Source organism: Falco cherrug, chromosome 8 (assembly GCF_023634085.1).
Source record: "Falco cherrug isolate bFalChe1 chromosome 8, bFalChe1.pri, whole genome shotgun sequence".
NCBI classification, from domain to species: Eukaryota; Metazoa; Chordata; class Aves; order Falconiformes; family Falconidae; genus Falco; species Falco cherrug.
Window position 1 is genome coordinate 32,930,560 of NC_073704.1, and position 22,810 is coordinate 32,953,369.

At 41.9% G+C, this 22,810-nt stretch overlaps 3 protein-coding genes across 8 annotated transcripts in view; 1 reads left to right on the plus strand and 2 right to left on the minus strand.

The window, feature by feature from the left end:
• Nucleotides 1-926: 926 nt before the first annotated feature.
• On the minus strand, nucleotides 927-8,338 carry FAIM (Fas apoptotic inhibitory molecule). Of its 4 annotated transcripts, XM_055719497.1 has the most exons (6): nucleotides 8,204-8,338; nucleotides 5,133-5,268; nucleotides 4,532-4,760; nucleotides 3,052-3,101; nucleotides 2,601-2,622; nucleotides 1,477-1,612 (listed from the first exon to the last, which is right to left on the minus strand). In XM_055719497.1, exons 1-6 carry the CDS (start codon nucleotides 8,335-8,337, stop codon nucleotides 1,608-1,610), a joined length of 576 nt encoding a protein of 191 aa, XP_055575472.1. In that variant the 5' UTR covers nucleotide 8,338; the 3' UTR covers nucleotides 1,477-1,607. The 4 variants fall into 4 exon arrangements, with proteins under 4 accessions (XP_055575471.1, XP_055575473.1, XP_005431836.3 ...); XM_055719496.1 differs by lacking the exon at nucleotides 2,601-2,622 and having other exon boundaries at nucleotides 927-1,612; XM_055719498.1 differs by lacking the exons at nucleotides 2,601-2,622; nucleotides 8,204-8,338 and adding an exon at nucleotides 8,032-8,117 and having other exon boundaries at nucleotides 927-1,612.
• Nucleotides 8,220-19,808, plus strand: CEP70 (centrosomal protein 70). 3 transcript variants are annotated; one of them, XM_055719495.1, is made up of 15 exons: nucleotides 8,220-8,344; nucleotides 9,019-9,115; nucleotides 9,254-9,377; nucleotides 9,722-9,893; nucleotides 10,200-10,369; nucleotides 11,589-11,648; nucleotides 12,357-12,456; nucleotides 12,849-12,937; nucleotides 13,297-13,371; nucleotides 14,449-14,551; nucleotides 15,187-15,345; nucleotides 15,958-16,104; nucleotides 16,624-16,792; nucleotides 18,020-18,134; nucleotides 19,591-19,808. In XM_055719495.1, the coding sequence occupies exons 1-15, from the start codon at nucleotides 8,336-8,338 to the stop codon at nucleotides 19,598-19,600; spliced, it is 1,599 nt and encodes a 532-aa protein (XP_055575470.1). In that variant the 5' UTR covers nucleotides 8,220-8,335; the 3' UTR covers nucleotides 19,601-19,808. The 3 variants fall into 3 exon arrangements, with proteins under 3 accessions (XP_055575470.1, XP_055575469.1, XP_014131727.2); XM_014276252.3 differs by lacking the exon at nucleotides 8,220-8,344 and adding an exon at nucleotides 19,083-19,162 and having other exon boundaries at nucleotides 8,916-9,115; XM_055719494.1 differs by lacking the exon at nucleotides 19,591-19,808 and having other exon boundaries at nucleotides 18,020-18,633.
• A 461-nt stretch (nucleotides 19,809-20,269) lies between these two features.
• Nucleotides 20,270-22,810, minus strand: part of ESYT3 (extended synaptotagmin 3) — a 34,332-nt gene continuing 31,791 nt past the window's right edge. Inside the window, exons 21-23 of the mRNA XM_055719490.1 lie at nucleotides 22,668-22,773; nucleotides 22,000-22,049; nucleotides 20,270-21,090 (exon numbers count right to left, since the gene is read on the minus strand). Of these exons, the coding sequence (XP_055575465.1) occupies nucleotides 21,054-21,090; nucleotides 22,000-22,049; nucleotides 22,668-22,773 (193 nt within the window). The 3' untranslated portion in view covers nucleotides 20,270-21,053. The remainder of the gene's footprint in view (nucleotides 21,091-21,999; nucleotides 22,050-22,667; nucleotides 22,774-22,810) is intronic.

Below are 22,810 nucleotides of genomic sequence, written 5' to 3' on the forward strand. Positions count from 1 at the left end.
ATGGTTAAAACTGTAATCGTCTGGGGAGAAGGGCTTGCATAAAACCACTAAAAAACAAAGTGTCATATGAAAAGCATTTAATCCACATGTAAAAGTGCTATGCTAATGGAGTGCGGTCCAAACCCTAAAACACAGATGAAATTAGCATTTAATAAAACTTATAAAATAACTTCTTAATGAATTCCCAGCACATTTGGGCTGCACCTGCAACTCCCAAGATAGTAGTCATAGTGCTAGGAACCACTCACAAGTCCAGAGAAATTGCTATAGAAGTCCAATTCTGAATTCTAAGTGAGGTTGCAAGTGGAAATGTTTTTGAACCATTGCAAAACAAACTTTTAAATAAATATGGTCACAGTTTGGTTTTTAAAATTATGTTTAAGATCAGCTGTGTCTACATTGCTGCAAAAGGTTAGCCTTTGTAGTGTATAAGCCTAGTATGTTCTAGTATCATGTTAAACGGGTGTAAGAACCATCTAATACACGAGTCTTGTTCTCACAGAAATCCCAAGGCTACTTTTAGATATTACGCTGGAAGTTTGAAGCCAGAATTAGTCTATTCCCATTTTAACTATTCCATTTAAGCAGCCAGTTCTTCTCTATTTGGCCCGTTTTTCTTCACATATCTTGATTCACACATCACTGCCAGGGTAACACACAGCTGTAGATCTAAGGTTTGTTCAACAGCATTGAACAAGAATAAGATCTTCTTTCAGCTTGCTTCAAGAGGTTTCATCTTTTAAAGGAGTTTCATGCCAGGATTTTTTTTTCCTAACTTTTTGTTTGGTTTTTTTCCAAAACTCAGTACAGAGTTTCTGAACTGCTACAACAATTTCTATTTCTAGCATCAGTTTTCAGAAAACTTGTAAGGAATTTTTTTTTCAGAACAATGTAACATCTTTTCTCCTACTCGGAATAAAGAACAGTTTTCATAGCACGGTATTATTTTAATACTCTTACACAAGTAACAGTGTATTTCATTAATAACCTTTTTATTAACTTGTAACTCTTCTTAACTGCATCTGAAAAAGGTTGGTAGTCAGTTTAATAGAAAAAGTAATTACCAAGAAAACTTGTAGCAGCTTACTCAAATGCCCAGCACATGCATCCACCTCCCTCCACACACACATGCATTTTATAAGGATTCAGTCTTAATGAGTATTTATCTCCCATTTTATTATAGTGAGATTTTTTCCTAGTATATAATTTCTACTTAAGTTCACCAGTGTTCTCTGCACTTAGTGATATAATATATATTCAATATATATAGTTTTTTAAAAACTGGTAATGTAAGATGTGCATAATTATTTTCATCTGGTCCTCAAAAAGAATAATTTCATATACAGAAACTAGAAGATAAACGCAGCACAAACTAGATGTACCAAGTAGTACATATTAGAATAATTACCACAGTAATTGAAAATTCCTGATCTTAGTCCTACAATAATCAGTTAACTAGAGGCTACTCCACAGCCTCTGGGATTTCTCTGTCATTCACAATAAGGGTATGAATAATTCCTTCCTTTCGTTTGCCACTACTAACAGCCTTAATGCGACAGCTGTGATCACCAACACTGAAGTGAGTTTCAGTCCCATCTTCTACAAATTCACCCTAGAAGAAAGGAGACAAGAATAAAACCAGCACGTGCCATTTTAGTAAAATAAAAGCTTGAGTGCATCAGACTGTTTCCAAGGTCAAGATCACTTGTAGTTCCCACAATTAGAGCAGCCATAGGTACCTGCGACAAATATAGTGTGAATGCTGAACAAAGCTGCAGAATCTCAGACAGGGCTTTGTCAAGGTGTCCAGTTAAAGATTTGTGGGTATTAGATGACAGTCAAAATTTCGCATAATCAGAAATGTTAAAGCTGGAGTTTGTAAACGAGCATCATTGATCCATGTCAGTAAAACGAATAGAAAAGACAGTTTCCTTCCGGGTTGTGTGGTGCAGCCAGTAAGTACCACACAAACCTATGCTGAAGTGGCAGTAAAACGTGAAGTATTTAGTGGTGCGTTCTACAGCAGGATGAAGAGATCCCCGATTGAACTGTTGCGTATTTTGGATACACAGCTCCTGCTGCAGTTATGTATTTTCCTGTTCGGATTTTGCCATGCATGGCTCTGGTTTTGTCACCATCTTTGGGAGAGCAGAAAAGTGTGCACTGCTCTAATGCAAGTACAGTTTGACAGCTAAACTTGTACTCGTAGCTTGCAAGAATATCACCTAGTGAATTTATTACATTATAGAAGAGGCTGAGAACCATCAAGAGCAAGTTCAGATTCACTGAGAGAGGAAGTTTCTTCCAATGATCACCAAAGAAACATTTGGTGAATCTTTTCATCCTATTCTCAAGTATAGCAAAACTGTTGATTTTACAATTAGTACTCATCCAGGGGCAGTAGTAATCACAGTGACAACTCTGGTGAGAAAGCACATCCTTCAAGGACGAGGACAACTACACAGTATGCATACTGAAAGCCATCGTAATACAAAAGGATGCCAAATAGGCAAGGCTTTCTAGCTGTCACCCTGCTCTAAAAATTAATGAAGATGTAACAGAAAGACAAGAGATTTGATTTGTTCCAACGAGACACTTACGGCAAAGTGTTAGGGACCATCTCTAGACGGAAAAAAAATCATGACTTGTAACAGGCTACTCATGTTCCACTTCTCAGTCACCACTAACACAAGCAGGTTTGGATGAGGTGGCTCTACACTGCACCAAACTCAAGTCCCTTCCGCTCCCTGAAAGTTTTCTCCCTAAAAACCCTGGACAACCGACCCAGATTAATTTTGCTTGTTTAAGAAGTGTAAGCAAAACCACTGTTTATCCTTAAATATAGACAGCCGTCGGGCATCCTAACTGAAATACTGTCAGTTACGAAATACAGCGGAGGACATTTGGAACAGACTAAGAGCGTACTGGCTGTCTCAGCATATGCTCATACTTTGTGGTAAAGTGCAGTAACATGCCCCCCTGTGCCTTAATTTGCTAAGCTCTGGTTATCTAGCCACAGCCCGTGAAAAGCCTTTGGAAATGATCACGTACCGCTGTTTCCAGTTTTTGACCGTTGCACCACACATCCATAGTGTCTTTTTCTGTGAAGGAAAATTAAAACAAAGAGTAGAAAGAACAAGATATATTCCCACACACAGAGACAAGATCTAGGAATTTTAAAAACTTACCATCGAATTTCACTTTCAATTCCCAAAAGAAGTTCCTAATTGGCCACAGTACCTGAGCTACAGGGTTTGTTCTTATACTGGAGAGATGGGACGCTCCGTCATCAATCGGCAAACAACTTTTGAACACACAATTTTACCTCTCCCATTAACACTGGATTGTTCCAAATATTGTCAAGAGATATTCTGTCATTGTTAAACTGAAAAACTTGAAGACAGTAAAATGAAGTAATTTCTGCTAATTATTTGAGTGCCGTTTATTCAATGAAGCTCTTAACATTTTTTCCAGGTCAGTTTAATTCAAAAGCAGCATTATTTAACATCCATCAAACTGTTTGTAATCTCCTTAAAAACCCAAATACTGCTTTAAATATCAGTATTAGAGTTGGGGTGGTTTTTTTGCATTTGAAACAGAATATTCTTTTACTTCTCCCAGCACATCCTCCTTAACTTTGCTCTAGAGCTCACATGACTGACACTGTCATCCACAGGACTTGGCAGAGAGCTGAACACTGCCTGCCTTTAAAGTAAGCATAGGGAGATTACAAGTCTGCGAGGACACTAATCTGGTTTTGGCATTAAAATTGTCTTTCTTCCCCACCCCCTGTCATCCTACGGCAGTTCATTCTGTCCTGAGGCTTAAGAAGAAATCATAGCCCAAGATCTCTTATCTCCAGGTTTAACTGTACAGCAATACCTAAGGGGAAGTTTTCCTACTAGATGCCACTGACAAATTCCTCAGGGGTTCCCTTCCTCCCATCTGCTTGTAATATATTTGGAAATGGGGGGCAGAAGAGAATAAAAGTACTGCCTTGCTATTAAGAAAGTGAAAAAACATAATTTGAAGTTTTTAGATGGAATTTGTAGTTAAGTTATGCAGAAAAAAGGATGCTGATTAATCTATCAAAAATGTAGAATAAAATTGTCACACTTCTTTAGTTAAAGACTCCTTGACTTCGGCCTACGATTTTTGGCAGGAAAGCTTGGTTACCTGGTTAGCTTATGATTTTTGGAAGGACAGCCTGGTGGCCTGGTTAACGAACTTGCACATACAGCAAGCTTGCTAAGGCAGCTGTATGGATACAGAAGCCCTAACTCCTTCCAAACATTTTTTTTTCTTTTTTTAATATCTAGACCGTGCTGCTGTGACAGCAGGCTCACACAGGTGTAAAATGACCGTTATTTTCAGACTGCCTTTGGCATCTCATTGCAAACTTCCAGACCACTCAGGATTTTACACTGCAACAGCACTAGCCACTGAACTGTGCTAATTACAATTACAAGTTATTAAATGCATACAAGTTTATTCAAAGGCAGCAACACGAAGTCATTCAATGTTTACTTACCTAGAACAACTCTATAGTCTGTACCACCCAAGGTCAGTACCCAAGTATTGGTGGTTTTCAACCTGTTCTCCATATACTTCTTGAGGCTCTTTCCATTGATCTCCAAAGTATATTCATATGCAAAGCCACTGACTGCATCAATATTAATAGTAGCTTTTGTTTTGGATGCTCCAACAGTGAATGTTTCTTTACCCACTAATTTAAACATCCATTCTTTTCTTATTTCTTCCTGTAGAATAAAACAAAGACAACAGGTATTAATTGATAAACCTGAATGCATGTTACAGTGTAACAAAAAAACCCTGAACCAGAACTCTGGAAACAGCTCAGTACTTAGCTATTATTTCAGAATGAATGAATACATGGTATTTTGTATGTCTAGAGTGCCTCTGCCCAAGGACAGAAAAGCACTTCATGAATACTCACACCTTAGTTGCAACTGAAAAAAAAAATTATGCAGTTCATTAAATAAGGTAAAGTTAATCAACTGAATATACCTCACTTGCATTTATTAGTCTTTTGTTAGTTCTGATGCCTGTTGCATGGAAGTGCACTTATATAATCTGTATCATAGTGAATTTTGAGCACATAGGAATTTCACCTTTCCATCAACATAGACAACACGTTTTCCTGAAGTGGTCCCATGTTCAAATTCAATCTTATGAACACCATCACTTAAAGCTACTTCCCAAACAGCCACCAAATCTGTCATCTTCTCTAAGTGGCTGTACCGAGACCTATGGAAACACCAACAGAGTAAATTAATAGTCATTGAAAGAGTTCAACTACTATGTCTATAGTTCAAAGCTTTACCGCTTCAGGGCGAGCCACATTTTACACATGAAAAATGAGACTTGAAAGAATAAGGTCACAGAACTGCTTAGATTTTCATGTTTTTCAAACATTCAAATATGACAAAGTATCACAAAATATAAACAGACAGTTAAACAGACTCACTTTGACAAACACCATATGAAGACAGATATAGCCATCTAACCTCTAAAACTTCCATTTCAGGTGACAGTATGGTCATAAAATTATACTTAGAATTCAGATGCTCCTGGACAGCTCTGCAATTTCTCAGCAGGCATTAACATACAGTACTTTGACTGGTTTCTGAGAAAGTGTTTTAACCTTTTAAGCTTGAAAACCAGTTAGGATAACCAGTTTAGCTATTACCTGTTTTGTCTGTAATCTCTCTCATAAACATTACCTACATCATTCAGAAATGCAACTCTGCACACACAAACACCCATAGGGGAGGAGATCTGGCAAGATATCATTTCATTTAAGTAATTTTTAAAGTTTAGATACAGACACAAATGACCACGGAAACTGGGGACATCTTTCCAAATCTGCTCATACCACAGTTCTGATTTTTTACCTTACTTCATCTTCATAGACAGTAATCTCCTCACGGGATGCCATAGTAACCAAAACAGCTTTTAATCCAATTAGCAGCAAGAAAAAAAGAAAAGCAGAATAGCAGCAGAGAGGTGTTGAGGCCTAAGTTTTCCTCATTTTCTCCGTTCAAGATAAAAGACATTTTTTGAAGTGTCAAGAACTATTGTGGGCTGCCATACATACAATGAAATACAAACAACTTTTGCTCTTAGACAGAAAGGCAAATGTAAATATTCGTTTACTAAATCAGTACGTACAATTTATCCTAACTTTATTAGCACATCATAACTTTGCCAATTATTTGATGTAAAAATGGTTTACCTAACTATCGAGCAAAAGCTTAGAAGCAAACAACTTGACCAAAGCAGAAACCCAATCCAGAGCTGCCCGTCTCAGTCACAAACTTAACAAACTAGGGACTGTTGCCACCTCAGGGAAAGTAAAATAGCACAGGCAACCATTTCAACCTACTCGTTCTAAATGACTGGAGTAGTTTTCAACAATCATACTAGCAACTTGACCTGGCAATTCAGTCATACAGTCTGTGTAAACCACAAACAAACCACTTGTTTCTTACTTTGGAGATTTTTAGACCATGGCTGCGTTTTACAACACTGCTGACTTATTTTTCATTTATTATTTTCACTGAACAAATTAAGAGCTGTCTGCATTGTCTGTGCATATAAATAAGCATAATTTAAGGAAGTACAAATGAAGTGGACTTTGACAAATTGTACGTTTTAGTGAAAAATTAATTTAAAAGTTGTAAGTTCTAGGGTCTCTCTTCAGCAGAAGAGTGCCATTTAAGAATTAAACTTTCACCCTGTCTTAAGCTTCTATTTTAAAAGGTGCTCTGTACGCTGCTGTATTACTGTCTGTGCTTTTGTCAGGGAAGACACCCATTTCTGTTCCAGGAACTGAAAAATAAGTTTTAAAGCCAGTGAAACCATTTAAAGGCTCTAAAGATTTAATTCTCACAGTAGCAAGCAGCCTACACCACCTGACAGATGCCAAGGAGATCGTTTTGGTGATTCCTGAAGTTACTGCTGATCTCTGTGAAGGCAGGCGTCCCCCGGGCACGGGTGGCAGCCTGGTGGGGTGTATTTCTGTGTCTCCCCCTTCCCCTTCTGGGCAAAGGAGCGGGCAGCAGGGCTCAGGGCAGACCCTGCCAGCTGATCCCCACCGCAGCTGGCCTCAGGCACAAGGAGGAATGCCACCAGGGGTGGCACCTGGTGAGGGTCTACCCAGAGGCCACATACCCCAGGCAGTACGCAGCCCTGCTGCACGAGTATTAGCCGATAATTTATTATAATCAATGCTGGAAGGGTTAGGGAACATCCCAGTACACACGGTTTCCTTTTTAAAAATGTATTTATCAGTTTCTGAAGCGCGGCGGGTACCGGCGGAGCCCGAGGGCCCCAGGGCCGGGCTGGCACCACCCGCCGGCCGCCTCCCCCCACCGCCTTTCCTGCCCGGCAACCCAGCAGCCCCAGACGAGCTTGGCTTCTTTATACATAAGGCCTTGCTCTGAAAGCTCCGACGGGGCTACCGCTCTGCAGCCACCTAACCCGTGCCCGGCAGCAGCCAAGGCGGGGGCCTGTGCGCCCTGGGAAGCACACGGCCTGCACAGGCGGCGGATCTCTCCCCACCACCCGCACGTACTGCCAACAAAAAGCTTTTTTTTCAATGAAGCCCCGACAGCCCCCTTTCTAAATCCTCCTCAAACAGCTCGCTGCTGATGGCCGCGACCCTCCACGCCCAGCGAGGGGCCTCAGCGCTCTCCGCCCCCAGCAGCAGCCCCGCCGCCCCCGGTGCCGCCCAGGCGGGCTCCCCGGCGCGTCCCGCCCCTCCTCCGCGCCTCCGGGCAGGCGCACACGCCACCGCAGACGCGCTCTGCTGCTGCCTCCTCCTCCTCCAGCGGCCCGGCGGTCTCCAAGGAGCCCAGGCAGACGCTCCCTCGGCCCGGGCGGGCCCTGCCATCCCGCCAAGCGACGAGGGGACGCCCCGGGGCAGGAAGGCAGGGCAGCTCCGCGGCGCCCCAGGAGGGATGAGGCGAGCCCGCCCCCCGGCCCCGCTGCTCCCGGCCCCGCTCCTACCTCGGCGGCGCTCTCCTCCGCCCCGGCTCCCTGCGCCTCAAGATGGCGGCGTGCGGCCAGCGCCGCCCCGCGGCCGCCCGCCTCCTCCCCTCGCCCCCCCGCCGTTACCCCCGGCCCTTCCGCCTCCTCCCGCCGCCGGCAGCTCCCTACGAGGCCGTCCCCCGCCACCAGCCGGGACCTGCTGAGCTCCCGAGTCCTGGGACCCGACCCCTCTCCTCTCCCGAGTGCCGGCGGCTGCCTGCGGGCGGCGGGGGCGCGGGGCGCGGCCCCCTTGGCCGGCGGTGCGGGAGCGGGCGCCCCCGCCATGGCTGAGGTACGGCGGCGGGCCTGAGGCGGCCGTGGCTACTGCCGGGTGGCTGCAAGCAGGGCGGAACGCGAGCAGGGACTGCAGCCCCCCGGGGCCGGCACCCGCCTCCTGCCGCCTCGGGGGGCTCCTCCCAGGGCTGGAGCCGGTTTTCCCCAGTAATTTTCGCAGATCCCGTTGGAATGCCTCACGCGCCCACCTGTGGTGGCTGGGGCTTCGTGGGGGTGGGGGGTCGGGTTGGTTTTGTTGGGGGGCGTCTGGTTTATTGGGGGTTAGGTTGGTTTTGTTGGGGGGTGTCTGGTTTTGTTGGGGGGCAGTTGGTCGGGTTGGTTTTGTTGGGGGTCAGGTTGGTTTTATTGGGGGTCGGGATGGTTTTGTTGGGGGGCGTCTGGTTTTATTGGGGGTTGGGTTGGTTTTGTTGGAGGGTGTCTGGTTTATTGGGGGTTAGGTTGGTTTTGTTGGGGGGCAGTTGGTTGGGATGGTTTTGTTGGGGGTCGGGATGGTTTTGTTGGGGGTCGGGATGGTTTTGTTGGGGGGCGTCTGGTGTTGTTGGGGGGCGGGTTGGTTTTGTTGGGGGGCAGTTGGTGGCCTCGGCCACCCACACAGCCGGGGGGGGCGGGGGGCCGCGAGCTGCCGGTGGGAACTGGGGTTTCTGCCTCTTCCCCCCCTCCCCGCTGCACCAGGAGAAGGCTGAATGGGAAAGCTTAAACAAGCTACTGATGCATCAGGGCTTGGAACCGGTGAGCCTTGCTGCCCCCCAGAGCTGCAGAAGCACCTCAGGTAAGGAAATGCTGATTTTTACACGTGCTTTTATGTGGACATAGCTAAGTTCATAAGGCATCTCTAAACCCATCGCTTGCAAATGGCAGCAGAGATGTGACCTTTCATTTTGACTGGGTTTATTTTATGTATCTCCAGATGCGATAGTTTTAGACAGTCAAGCTTCTCGAGGAATAAGGCTTGCATTAAAAACGCTGGTGGAAGACACCGACCGACAGCAGAAGATGATGCAGGAGCTTCTGGAGGCTAATCGTTGTCTTAGGTAAGACGCAGTGGAAGGAACTTGCCTGCTAATCCAGAGTGAGTGTCTGTGTCCTGCCAGGTGGGACTCTTGCCACACCAGAGGTCTAGGACCTTTTTCCCCAAGATTATTGTCCAATATGCAGCAGTGTTGGCCTAGTTCCTTTGGAGCTCTTAAGTTTTTTCATCTGCTGCTTCTTCCCATACCAGCATACTTCCTGTACCTGCTGCCGCAGGCTATTATTGCGCATTATTAGATAACGTTGTCAGGCCTATGCTTCCTTCACGTTGTCAGGCCTATGCTTCCTTCACTGTCTTTAGGGAAGTGAGTTTAACTTAAATAAAGGATTCATTTGCTTTTTTCAGAGATGAGATACGACAGGAACGAGGTCGGGCATCTCGACAAGAACAACGGGCTAATGATTTGGAAAATGTGGTAAAAAACATTAAGTCCAATATTTGTCAGCTGGAAGATGAGACGATAGCTAAAGTTTGCCAGCAACAGAATCAACTCAAAGAACTTCAGAAAGATTCACAGGTAATCCAGATAGCGCTGTCTGAGGGTTCAAACTTTTGACTTTTTTAAAAGCTCTAAAAATATTTACATTGATCAAAATAAACATGAGTCTTGGGTCATAGAGTTAGTACACAGTTTATAGCTAAGATTTTTCAATCCATACAGAATCTTCCAGCGACAACTTAGAAAATATATGTATCCTTCTTCCACTGCTAAAACCCAAGTATAAGCCTCCTTTGGGACCAAGTGCCTACCTGGGCGTGTATAGTACAGTCTCCAGCTTATGGGTTAATGTAACTTCAGAATGCTCCCATTATCTGTTCATAGGCCAAATATCAACAGCAACAGGAAAAGCTGCAAGAACAGGAAGAGGTTATTGCCCATTTGCAGAAGGAACTGCGCAAAGTTGGGATGGAAGAGCAACGTCGTGTTACCACTCAAAACAAGATGTTTTGTCGGTTTTGCAAAAGAGCCCCCACGTCTCTTCTAGATCAGCAGTAAGCAATTTTCTTAGGTTGGTGAATGATCTATAACATTAAATGAAGAAATGGATCTCAAAGTAACTGTTCTCGATATTTATATGGAAAAAAAAAAAAAAAAAGCTGGGGACCTTAGGAGTGCAAGCTGAAATATGAAGTCTTGTAAAGGTACATCAATTCAGTGATTTTTTTTTCTTGTATAAAAATCGTGAGCTGGATAAATCCACGGCAGAAATAAAAAGTTATGAGCCGCTGTGTGCAGTAGGTGTCAGCAAAGAGAAAGGAATGATTAGCTCTGCTCTGGCACTGCAGTGTCTGCTAGGGTGATCTCCTCCTGGGATTCTAACATTTTAAAATGTAAATTCAAAAAACAAAAAACGCCACCACCCCAAAACCAGCCCTTCTGGTTTTGGAAAGTGATCTTTGCAACTGCTGACTGCAGGCTTGCTGTAAGGCTTCCCAGGTACTTCAGGGAGAGTTCTAAAAGTATTCCAAGCCTGGGTGTCTTGCAGTAAGACCTCCATAGTTCTGTAATCAGAGATTTTTTTCAATTCTTAGGCTTCAGGTAGCCATCACTTTACTGCACTGATGTCACCAGGTTTTCTAGGCCTGGCTAGCGATGTTTACCTGGGAAGCATTTAAAAGGGATTGTGTGTGTGCAACCTTTTTCTCGTGCCCTCGCTGTATGGTAGGATGGATCACTGAATTCTGTTCCCTGTGCGTTCTCATCTGTCTCTCCAAAACAGACAATCTGAGAGCACTCAAGGGGAAATGCAGTTTCTCAGCTGTTCATGTTTTTGTGGCTCTGGTTTTTGCAAACACTTGGTTTGAAAGCACTTTTACTTTCTTTGGAGATGGATGTTCTTGGGCTGTGTGGGACCTGTGCTTTCTACCTCCTGCAATGGTCGCTGAGTCCTAGCGCTTGGGACCTTGCCTCACTTGAAGCTTGCTGAGTAACCATAATCACAAGATGAGGCGGCTGTCGGGAGGATTTAGCTTTTTTCTCCTCTTAATAATTTTGCCACTTGTAGACTAGTAAAGAGTTAATGTCTCTACTTCTCTGTTTTGGAAAACCACAAGCCTGTTTGTTTGGCATGAGAGAAAACCCACTATTTGAAGCTGTCACTTCAGTGCAGTTGTGTAAGGTGGCCTGTTCCTATGGGTTGGTCACAGTATCTCTCAAAAAATCATGCCTGAGAGTATCTGAAATTCAAAATCCCATTTTTTTTTTCTTCAGGTTCCTTTGTCTGATTGATTATTATGAATCTCAAATTAGTCAAATGAAAAAGGAGCTCAGGTAGGTCTATGACTTATGGTTCTACTGTTCAAAATTTTCTTATTTCTTACTGTTCTTAAATCTTACAATGGTAAATAATTCTGTGTTCCATACATCACTAGCATGTAAGAAACAGCAAAGGATTTTAATGGTCATGGAAGTTTGGATTCATCCAGGGAGTACCTGTCAGTCAGACTAAGCAGCTGCTTGGCCAGGACAGCTAGGAAGTTGGGGGTATTGAGGCATGGGAGCTATAATTCCTTCTTCTTCTTCTTCTTCTTCTTCTTTTTTTTTTTTTTTTTTTTTTTTAAATTCCCTTCCTCTTTTGCCATGGTTCACAGGCAGAATTACTGCATTAGCTGTGCTCAGTCAACTGATCTCCCTAACCAAAAGGAATACCAGCTTTTTAGATCCATCGTGGTGCCTACATGGTACAAAGCAACAAGCACATACCTGAGACATTCCTATAATTTGAGATTATTATTTTGAAGACTGAAATGTGATTTGCTTGTACTGGAATTTCTCTCAAGGAATAAGTGCACTTAATTAATACATGAAACTGCTTCCCAGAAATAACAAAGAAGAGCAGTGGATCTTAGGACGGAGTTGCTATTCTATTTACTTTGCCGTTTATCAAAGCAATATCATATATAACTGCTAACTAAACCAACTTAGATCTTTCAGGAAATTGAAGTACAGTAAGCTGAAACATTTTTTTTTTATTAATAGGCAATATAAAAAAGATGAAGACCAGGTACAGAGAGAAGGAAAAAGCAAGGAAGAATTCCTAAATCTAGATGCTACTCCTAATTATAGAGCGCTGCTTACGGTATGGAACTGCTAAGAATGAGTAAGTCAGCGCAGATCTCTAAATGGTAACCCTTCAAGAGTCACATAGAAACATACATGTGTTTGATTTCTATCCCTTTGTTCTTACCATGTCGTCTTGTAAACTCTGGGCAGGATTCACTGTCCTTATGCAAAGATTCATACTATGTTGTTGTGAGTTGTCTTAGTTGGGGACTGCGCAGACCTCCTTAATCATTAGGTTTTCCACCTGTGGTCTAATGCAGCAGGCTCTTGATCTTAGCCAAGTAAGTCCTCATCCATGCTGTCTTGCGATATAGGCGCTTGGGAACCCTTCTTAGCATGTGCGTACTTTAAATTGTTCAAGCTTGTTGAGTATGGAACGAATGAAATAAATAACAGTGTATGTTGCAGTCTTTTCAGAAACAACTTATTGAAACAAAAGCCAGGAATGAACAGCTTTTGCTTGAAAATATAAATCTTAAGAAGGATTTGGAAATAAGGTGAGAAAGGATAAGTATCATCCTTTTTAGGAGCACTTCAGTAGACTTTGCTTTACAAAGAAAGAAATAGAAAGCACCATCACTTGTAAAAGTGTAGCATGAAATCTACCTTTAAAAGTGATTCATAGAAATAAGATATGGCAGCAACAGTCAGCCTTCCCTCCCTACACTGTTAATAACTACAACTGCTAATGATTAGTTTGCTCTTTATTGCTGTTGCCACGTCGAAATGGTGCAGAATTTCATTTCCAGAATGATGCTGCGGCACTAGCAAAGCTTTCTTTCTTTTTCGCTTGGCTGGGTTTTATAGATACCTTCAAATGCAAGACATACCGTATGGTACTTTTTCTTTCTAACAGACCAACTGCACAGGAATTAAAACTTTACAAGCACCAAGTGAAGAAACTGGAGAAAACTTTGAAGAAAACTATCCAGTAAGTATATTTCTTCAGTGACTTTCGTGAATCCTCTGCAGTTCTGTAAGGCAAAGATACCCTGCAACCTGTAATGCAGATAGTAGCTTTTAAAGCATGTACCTTTATTACTGTTCCTCTGAGGCTGGTTATGGGCAGCAAGTGCTACTGCATCTCCCCAGACACTCTGTGTGAATCTCTGAAGTGAAGGCAAGGTCTCCAAAAGGGAGCACAGCAGTGTGCCTTTTTTTTATTGCATTTTGCCTTTCTGGATTTGATTTGAGGGCTACTGCAGGCGACATGGACAGGACCAAACTGTGGTGTTTGCTGTTTCCGTGTGCTATGAAGCAAGCTACTGGTTACATTATGGATTAATAATGAGAAAATAGGAGTTGGCAAAATACTGCAGCTACTGAAGTTATGTCCATATTATTTTTAGAAATTAGGTTTTTTCTGAAACATTGCTAAGAAAATACATTGAAGGTACCGCTTGAAAAAGTGTTTTTTTCTGTAATACCACTTCATATGCTAAATATTTTATAGCCTGAAAAAAACATCACTTAAACTTTAAAATTGTTCAGTTCTTCATTTTACGCCATGTGTATTTAAATGGTCCTTTCTCTCAGACAGTGGGTATGATTTAGATAGTAGTTTAAAAAAAAGTCATCTTAGATTTGACAAGAAGGGTAGTGAGCTATATACAGTAGGCCAGGTAAGATGTTCAAGCGGAAGCAGATAAAGACTGTGAAAACAGAATTTGACCCTTTTGAGTAAAATTCTGGATATTAAGTCTTCAGCCATAGTAGAACCTCTGGTAGCAGAGCAACTGTACACCTGGTGGTTTCCATTCTAAATTTGCATGCAGTCTGGAATAACCTCAACCGGAGACTTGAGAAAATGGAATTATATTTACATCAGGTATTATATTCTTCAGCTAAATCAGTTTGATGGACTTGTATTGGCAGGCATCATAAAATGGAGATTTTTAGTTTGTAGGTGTAAGTATACGTGCTACCTACCTGATTCTTTAATCAGGTTGAAAGCGGTATCTCCTGCTAAGGCTACTGGTGTAACCTACTGTATTTATTTGGCATGTAGATCTTCGGGAAGTAGTACCGGAGAAAGAACCGAAGAAAAGAAAGAATCTGAGAGTACCACAGAAGTAGATCAGCTGCAGGCAGTTTGCCAGCAATACTTAGAGGTATGCAAATTTTATCTGTACTGTGCATGTATCTAGCAATGTTTCAGTGTTTGTTTAACCATGTAAACTGAGGCATGCTGTTTTGAATCTAACTGTTCATATGAACACAGCAGGATGTGTAATGTTGTGGGTTTGGCAGTTCATGTAGGCCTGCTCTTCATTGTCATGCCTTGGTGTAAACTACCTGAAAATACAGCAAGGAAGCAGAGACTAGCTCGGCAAATATCAAATCAATGATTTAGCTGAAGTCTTTCCAGGACAGGGCGTTTGTCTTGGACAAAAGAGATCCTTGTGTTACAGTTTTAAACATGCCCGAGGAGACAGTGTCTTTTATCTGATTTTTTTTAAAAAGCAAATATAATAAACCTTAGCAACATGCAAACTGTGGAAGTGACAGTGCCTCAGGTGGTTAAATATTAAATGTCCTTTAAAGGGAAGTCTATTTGTATTACTTTTACATATCTTCTAGCTGGTATATTTTAAAATCTTTCAATCTATTACATATTGAATACATCTGTACAATTCATCGATAGTAACTTATTGGAGCTATTTATGATTTAGTGTAAGTAGTGAAGGATTTTATTATAAAAAGTCATATGTATTTGAGCAATAACATTTGTTATTTGTCGTTGAAGGTTTTGTCCCATATTGATTCTATTTTGCGAAGTCCAAGAGCTCCTCCATTAATATACAGGCGCAGTAAAGGGCCAGTGCAAAATTCTATTAGGGAGAGCAGATTTGAGCACCTTCCGCTTACTATAGAAATGTGGGCAGATCAGCTAATGGCCTTAAAGGTAATGCATTATTGTGTTTGGCTTTATATCTTTCCTTTAATCTGCTGAGCACTCCTTGGTCCCTCCCTGTATGTAGCGCTTTTTTCTGTGTGTAGCTTCTGTTATTGCCTGACTTGGTGTTAAATTTTAAAAATAATTCTGCTGTCCATTTATATACCACTTTAAAACATAGTAGGGTGAAGAACACACAGTGTTCCTACACACCAGACATACTGCACTGTGTATATCATCTAAATGCTTTTGTTCACTGGCTGAGTCCCTAAGAAGACACTTAAGCTTCAGAGCCTATGTACTTCACACATTCTTCCTTTCGTCCTGCCAGAGCAGTAACTTTTTGATCAAAATACAAGCGAAGTAATTTTGTTTAAAACCAAACCCTCTGTGACTAATACTTCTTACTTCACTGAAACTATAATGTGTGAAGTACTTCAATTTTTAGACTCTCGGTGTTATTTTTAAATCAAAGAATGTAAGCAAGATACTGTGTTTGAATTCCGCCAGTACTGGAATGTTTTGGCATGTGAGAAACAGAAAATCTGCCCGTTTCTCTAAAGAAAACAACCTTAAGCAGTTTACTAAAATGAGTTGTGTCCCCTCCCTTCTTTTTGAAAGGATTTGCATAGGTCCTTGAGAAAACTGTCTCTGGAATTGGTGCCCTGGCACACTGCAGGTCCACAGGATAACAGAGAATTCATACGAGTTGAAGACCTCCAGTTCACAGTAGATGCAATTTTGGAAGAAATAGAGAATAAGGAAAAGGTAATTCTTACCAAGGGTTTATAATCACAAGTTAGTGTGGACTTCTTAAACACATTCTTCACAGGGTGGTTAGGTTTGTGCATTTGAAAGCCTTGCAGAGTTTAAGGAACAGGTGTTTGAAGATAATTCAGTAGTCAAAGACTGTTTTAACATAATGGATAAATTCACCTTGGGGAAGGCTGCTTTCTTCAGTCATTTGGCCAATGATAAATTCACATTGTCCTGTAGTCTCAGTTACCCTGTTCTGTTTCCCAGTTAGCGCTGAGAACATAAGCATACTTACTAAGCAACAGAGAAGGCGGCTCTCAAAAAGTATTTTTAATTTGCTGGATATTTTGTGTCTGAAAACTCACTTTAAGGTATGTCTTCGGATTTAAGAATATTTGAAACGCTGTGATTTAATAAGGGAAGTTACACCTGTTTTCTTCATAGACTAGTTTTAAGAATGTTTCATGGTTTAAAAGAATCCTTGCTTTATTAAGTGGTAAGTTGATGAGATCTTCTTCCTGCTTGCTACAGAACAGCCAGGCACTGCCCTTATCGACCGTGTTCGCAATAGTCTCTCACTTCCAGAAGTTGTTTGATGTGAATTCTCTCAGTGGCGTTTATCCGCGAATGAATGAGGTTTACACAAAGCTTGGGGAAATGACCAACGCTATGAAAAATCTCCATGAGCTCCTGGAACTAGGTAAAGCCATACCACCTAGCATTTATTCAAACTGTTTCTACAGGAAAGGAATATGATAAGTGAAAGGCTGATCTCTTCATAGAAAGTATGCTGAGCTTCCAAGAAATGAGTAAATTCTTCACTGGGAAGATTAAAAATAGGTTGCTGTCAATTAGCAGTTTAAGTAAATCTCATTATTTGTAAGCCTTCAGCAGTTGCTGAAGAATATCAGGGAGGCAGAAGAAAAGAATAACAGAGGAAATTGAATTATTTTTTTTTTCCACAAAGCTTTGTTTCTATGAGCTGACTTTGTAATTCTTGACCATCTTTCATTCTCCACTTGAAAGATAACAAGTTTAAGAAAAAAATTTCAAACTCTGCTCTTGATTTCTACTCTGTAATTCATTCAAGTGTAATTCTGTCTAATCCTCAGAAATGCCTGTCTTACACTGTTGAATCTTTTGAAGAAATAAAAAAAAATTAAGTGCCAGTACCCAGAGGCAAACGTAGGGACCTCCCAGTGCCATTCGTTTCTGGTTTGTACTTCTGGACGACAGCAGCTGCTGCTGCTTCTGGGTTTAAAGGTCTGGCTGTGCTGCAGGGTGTACAGCCACAGAGCAAGGCTCCTGGGCTACAAAGGTCTTCTGAGCCAAGCAATCTTCCTGCCCGCAGCCAGCACAGGAGGTGAGGAAGCCGTGTGTCGCCTTAATAATAACAAACCGAGCTGAGGATGCCTTCTCCAAGCCTAGCTCTTCTGAAATTGAGGGAGAAAAGGACAAAGGAGCCCGTTGCCTTCAGTCACAGCAGACAGTGAAGGTAGAATCCAATACCAAAACAAGTTCTGGGCATTAACAAGGTATTTACTGAGCAGGTTCCGTGTTGGCCTAGCCCCTGTGCCGTGCTGCAGCTGTGTTACCAGAAGCTAATGAGTAACCCTCTCCCTGTAATTTCAGTTGGCTGATATCTGTTGACATTGGAGGGTGCACTTTGGTACCATCACTGCTGTGAAAGCACACAGCTCTGACAAGGTTTTTTGGCCGCTATAGGACTTGTGAGAGATGCAATATTCCTAGCTAACACTAGTTTGTTTCTGACCACAGGCACTTCATTTTCTGTGAATGATGGAACTTGTATGCCTAGATATGTGAAAACTGAGTAAAATCTGGGCACCTGCAAGAATTAATTGTGTCTAAAATAATTTCCTGTTATTAGTGTTATAAGAAACATGAAGTGTTTGTTTTTCCACAGACAGTTCAGCTCCACCCACTGTGGTAGTGAATACTGTTGGGAAACTGTGTGCCGTAATTAATGAGAACATGACTGAGCAGGTACAGCAGCTGCTGGGGACCCAAGACATCCACAGGTATGTGGGCTGTTCCGCTGACAGCTGTTCTTCAAACACCGCATTTAATAATTGGGAGAACGGCCTAAAACTGATAATGCAAGAAACTTTAATCACTTGTTGAAAAGTCAGTGAGTTGTGATGGTAAAGGAGTTACTCCTCTCCTACGTGAAACAAATCTTGAATGTTTTCCAAAGGATAAAGCTGGCAAAGAGAAAAATGAAGGCTAGAAGGTTCCAAAATACCTTGTTGGTCTGCATGGGGAAGGTGATCAAATAAGCCTTAACAGGACACGATTCATAAGGAGACAAAGCAGATCCTGCACGTGGGTAGGGAGGAGAAAGTGTTGCAGGGCTTCAGCTGTAACACCGAGGTGTATTGCTAAGAGAACGTATGCCTTGAGCTGCCTACAAATACCTTGAGAACTGGACAAATCCTGTCATATCTTCAGCTGATGACAACATACACGTAGGTGGTAGCGGACTATCAGAGCTTGCATTCAGCGTGCGCTCTGCAAACATACTGACACTTCCTTGCAGCAGGCGGCAAGTCTGACACACACCGAGTTACCGATACTAACTCCTCAGCCTTTCTGCGCTCCTGTTGTAATGAGAGAAGAGCTTATAAAATATTTCTTGCTCCACCTCTGAGGCAGTTATATCAGCCACCCCCAGGCAGTGTATTTAGCATGTAAAGACTAATGTTCCAGTCAAAAACTTACCTGGTGCCGTGTAAGAAGGAAGGATGTGTATAGGGCTTAAACAGCAAAATTAGAGACGCTTTTTTGACAGCTAACACTGGCTGCAGGTTTTGGAACTTGAGAACACGTTTTTGGTGTAGATGGTTTTATATACTACTAAGTAGCAGTGTGTTCCAGAAAGTCATGATGTAGTACGAGAACAGAGCCGAGGAGGTGAGCTTAAAGCACCCTTGTACCTTTTATCTGACAGTCTCACTTACACATTTCAGCATAATCAATAAGCTAGAAGAACACAAGTGCTTTTTTCCACCATTTCAAGCTCTCATTCAAGATTTGCTCTGTCTTCTAGGTGAGTAATATTTGCAAGAGTTGTAATTATCGTTGTGCCAGCACTTCCTCCTAAAACTTTAAATAATTAACAAGCGTTTTGTTTACTCCTGGTGTGCTGAAACACAATGATGTGAGGGAGGGTGCTAACTTTTGCCTGCCTCTACTCTTCTTTCCCCCTTTTGATGGGAAGTGATCAAAATAGTTTTCATTGAACATGGAAGGGAGCAAAATAGTTTTCATTGAACATGGGGTTGCATATATCCAATCACATAAGATAAGCTAAATTGAGGCTTTTCCAAAAACATTAAAATGCGCGAGGAGCTTATTTTATTCACTACTGTATTTAACATTCACTACCTGTATTTAACATTAAGTTAGAATCTTGGCTGAACTTGAAGATGTTCTAGATACATGCACCTTACCATTTTGCTTTTCATTCCATTTCAGAGATCAGTAACCTGGATGATATTTTACCAACTGTGCGAAATCTGAAATTGGTAGCCAGCTAAGAGCTACTCTGGTCTTCTCTAGCAAGATTTATCTCGCCTGCGAATGTACCTGTTGATGCATACGACATTAGAGCTACCTCGAACCTCAGTTACCCTAATCAACAAGTTCAGATTTTTACATAAATAAAAGCTGCTGCATTTTTTCATTTTTTTAAATTCTTGTTTCATGGTCAATTTAAGAAATAACTTACTATAACTGCTGTCAACTGGTCTGCTCAATCCCAGGGAGAGAACCAATACACTCTGTATCAGTCTAAGAAACTGAACCCCACACAAAGCCAGACATAGTGTAACTACTAAGCATTTTGAATGTTTCTGACGCAGTAAGTATGAGATAAAGGTGCTGCTCTCACTGCCTTAGCCGTAACACTCCTATCATTTGCCTATCTTGGTCTTCTGGAGAGCCTGTTTTAAAATGTTTACAGTTTCAGATCAGTCTGGGATGCTCGGCAAGTATTTTTTCTGGTTATGGACTGACGCAGACTAGATTACACTAATTTAGGCCTAAAACAGTTTAAGCTTGTTTCAGGTGGTGGCTTATGGGTTTCGGCCTAGCACTGAGTTAAAATTATTATGGTCACATTTCAAAAGTCAGTTTTAGAAAGGCATAGATCAAGTTTCTTATGCAAGACAGAAGTTTATTGTACAGAAACAAGTGCACCAAGCTTCCAAAAATATTTTCGTATATTTTGCTCTGATTATTAATAAAGCTTAGTTTACAAAACTCTGCTGTTCCGCAGGTGGAATGCTTTACTATCAAAGTTCACAAGATTTTGAAATGTAGTGTAACAAAGAACAAAACATGGTAAGGCATCACAAGCCAAAACCTTAATGACATCATAGTAAACTAATTATATACATACCTGCAGCCATGATCTGCTAAGATATCAATACTTAGTTTCTTAAAAAGCAATTGCTATTAAGAGTCTTAAACAGTTTCTTTCAGGGGCTGCTGTAGCCCTACAGATGAAGAATGCTGTTTAAAAACTTGTACTTTTTTGAAAGAGTAATGCTTCCATGTCAAAAACAATGTGAATAGGATCCTGGGGAAATGAGACTGCCCCACAGAGAAGTGACGCTTACCTGACAGTCTAGAATATTTCCAGGTATAACACTTCCTTAAGAGAGTATTCATACTTAAGGGTTCTTTGGGGGAGATATGCCAGCAACAGCAAAAATAAAGGACACTGTTTAGGGACAAATTATTCCCAATGTGGGGTTTTTGTTTATTTTTTTACTTCAGTGAGAACTAATCTCTGAGGATGATGATTATGAAGTTTATATGTCCTGAGCTGGAGACTGCTTCAAATGTGCAGGGACTGTTCAAAACACATTAATTACAAGAGATATGTACATTCATACAAAGTTGAAAAATTAGCAACTTATGTACATGAGAAGAAATCAAATTTTCTTGCGCCTACTCCTTGTCAGCTCATACCTGCAAGACAGATACAATTAATGATTATAGTAGTTTAAGACTTTCTTTAAAGTTTTAACTGGCACAACAGACAGAACTTGGGCTGTACCGCTTGTGCTCCTCCACAGGCAGCGTGACAAAGGAGGCCTCAGAGATGGCCTCAAACTTCAGCTCTTTACCAGGACCTTTGGATGCGTCATTTTTCTCCTGCTCCTGCCAGTGCCACACGCTGACGCAAGACACCCGTGCAGGCTGGGCTGGGGAGCCCGGTTTTCCTACCCTGCTGGCCAGCGCTGGCCCCCTGCCTGTGCAGCTGGCAAGCTCCTGGACTACCCACCCTGCATTCCTGAGGCTCCATTGAAGGAGAAACAGGGAAGAACTACTGCCATTAACTACAAACATAGAAGGGGAGGAGAAAAAACCACCCTGGTTCTTAATCTTTGCCTCCGACCAATGCTTAAGGTGTAACTCTGAACCACAGCGAAAATACAAGCAAAACTGTAAGTGGCTTATAATAATAGTTTCTACAACTGCTTTGTAATTAAAGTTTTATCATATATATATATTGCCGATCATATTAATTTAGTTGAGTTCATTATCCAGGTTAAAATTTGTTGCGAGATTACTTTAATAAACATAATTCTTTTATGTGTCCCGGTGGCTTTCACGGTAACTTTAAATATGCTGAAGACTGTAACTGACGTATAGGCCTCTTATTAAAATGTTGCACAGGGCAGGTATTGCACTAGCAACCGGATTAAGATACAACTTAGATAAAACTACCAGATTACTTCAAGGTAGCCCTGCATTTGCAGGTCGAATACTTTCTCACTCACCAGCACGCACAGCCCATTTCCAGCCCTCCGGCAGCCCCACAAACTCCCAGCAAAACAACTGGCAGGGTTTGAAAGTACCGAGGTGAAAACTTACCACTGTGCAAAACCTTTTATTAAGTCCTCCTGTGACAAGTCGATCCGCACCTTTAAAAAGCACATTTTATTTCTTCGTGTATTATTCAGCGTACAAGTAAATGAGCTAATGAGCCAGCTCCCCTCCCAAGGCAGACCTGCTTTCAAGTTCTAGGGCGGCAGCTCAGGCTCAAGGGAAAACAAGCTTCCTGCGCTCCTGCACATGGGACACGGGCGGTACCCAGCCTCAGCACTGCAGCTCGGCTGCCTAGTAGCACTACTTGGAAGCTTATCTGTCACTGAAGCAGCACTTCCACCGTACTTTTCACAGAACCAAAGCTTAAAACACTGTTGTCAAATTCTGGGGTTTAATCCCACGTTTTTCTCAGCTTTGAGTTTGCACTATCGGAGCCGCTCCCCAAATGGGCAGCGGTGGATTCCAAGGAAACATTTTTTTCATTTCAGAAGCGCCCTTCTGAAATGAAGGGGCGTAGCACACATCACGTGAGACCACACAAGCTTCCACATGGATACAGCCTGATTTCAGATGAAAATCTGGCAGAAAAAGTTGTTTCCAGATTGCTAGTCCTGTTACTGAGATTTAGTTACTAGAACCGCATTTCAGGATTACAGGAATCGCTCCGACAGCGCAGCTCTATTAAATCGGTAACGTAGCTTCTTTAAACTTACTTTCCCCAGCTCCTTCCTCTCCTGTGAAATGAACGGCCTGTTGTTTTTCACGGCAATGTCCAGTGTCCTTTTCTTGACATCTTCCAAAGATTCAAAAAATTCAAACCTAAAAGTTTTGACAAGAGACACCAAAGAAAAAAATT

Coding starts and splice junctions, on each gene's coding strand:
- FAIM (XM_055719496.1), bottom strand. CDS start 8,337: ATGGCGGGGGCGCCCGCTCCCGCACCGCCGGCCAAGGGGGCCGCGCCC. Junction 5,269..8,203: donor CGGGAGCTCAGCAGGTCCCG/GCTGGTGGCGGG, acceptor GTGTTTCCATAG/GTCTCGGTACAGCCACTTAG. Junction 3,102..4,531: donor AGACTATAGAGTTGTTCTAG/GTAAGTAAACAT, acceptor TTTCCTTCACAG/AAAAAGACACTATGGATGTG.
- CEP70 (XM_055719494.1), top strand. Junction 9,378..9,721: donor GAGGCTAATCGTTGTCTTAG/GTAAGACGCAGT, acceptor TGCTTTTTTCAG/AGATGAGATACGACAGGAAC. Junction 13,372..14,448: donor ACTTTGAAGAAAACTATCCA/GTAAGTATATTT, acceptor TTTGGCATGTAG/ATCTTCGGGAAGTAGTACCG.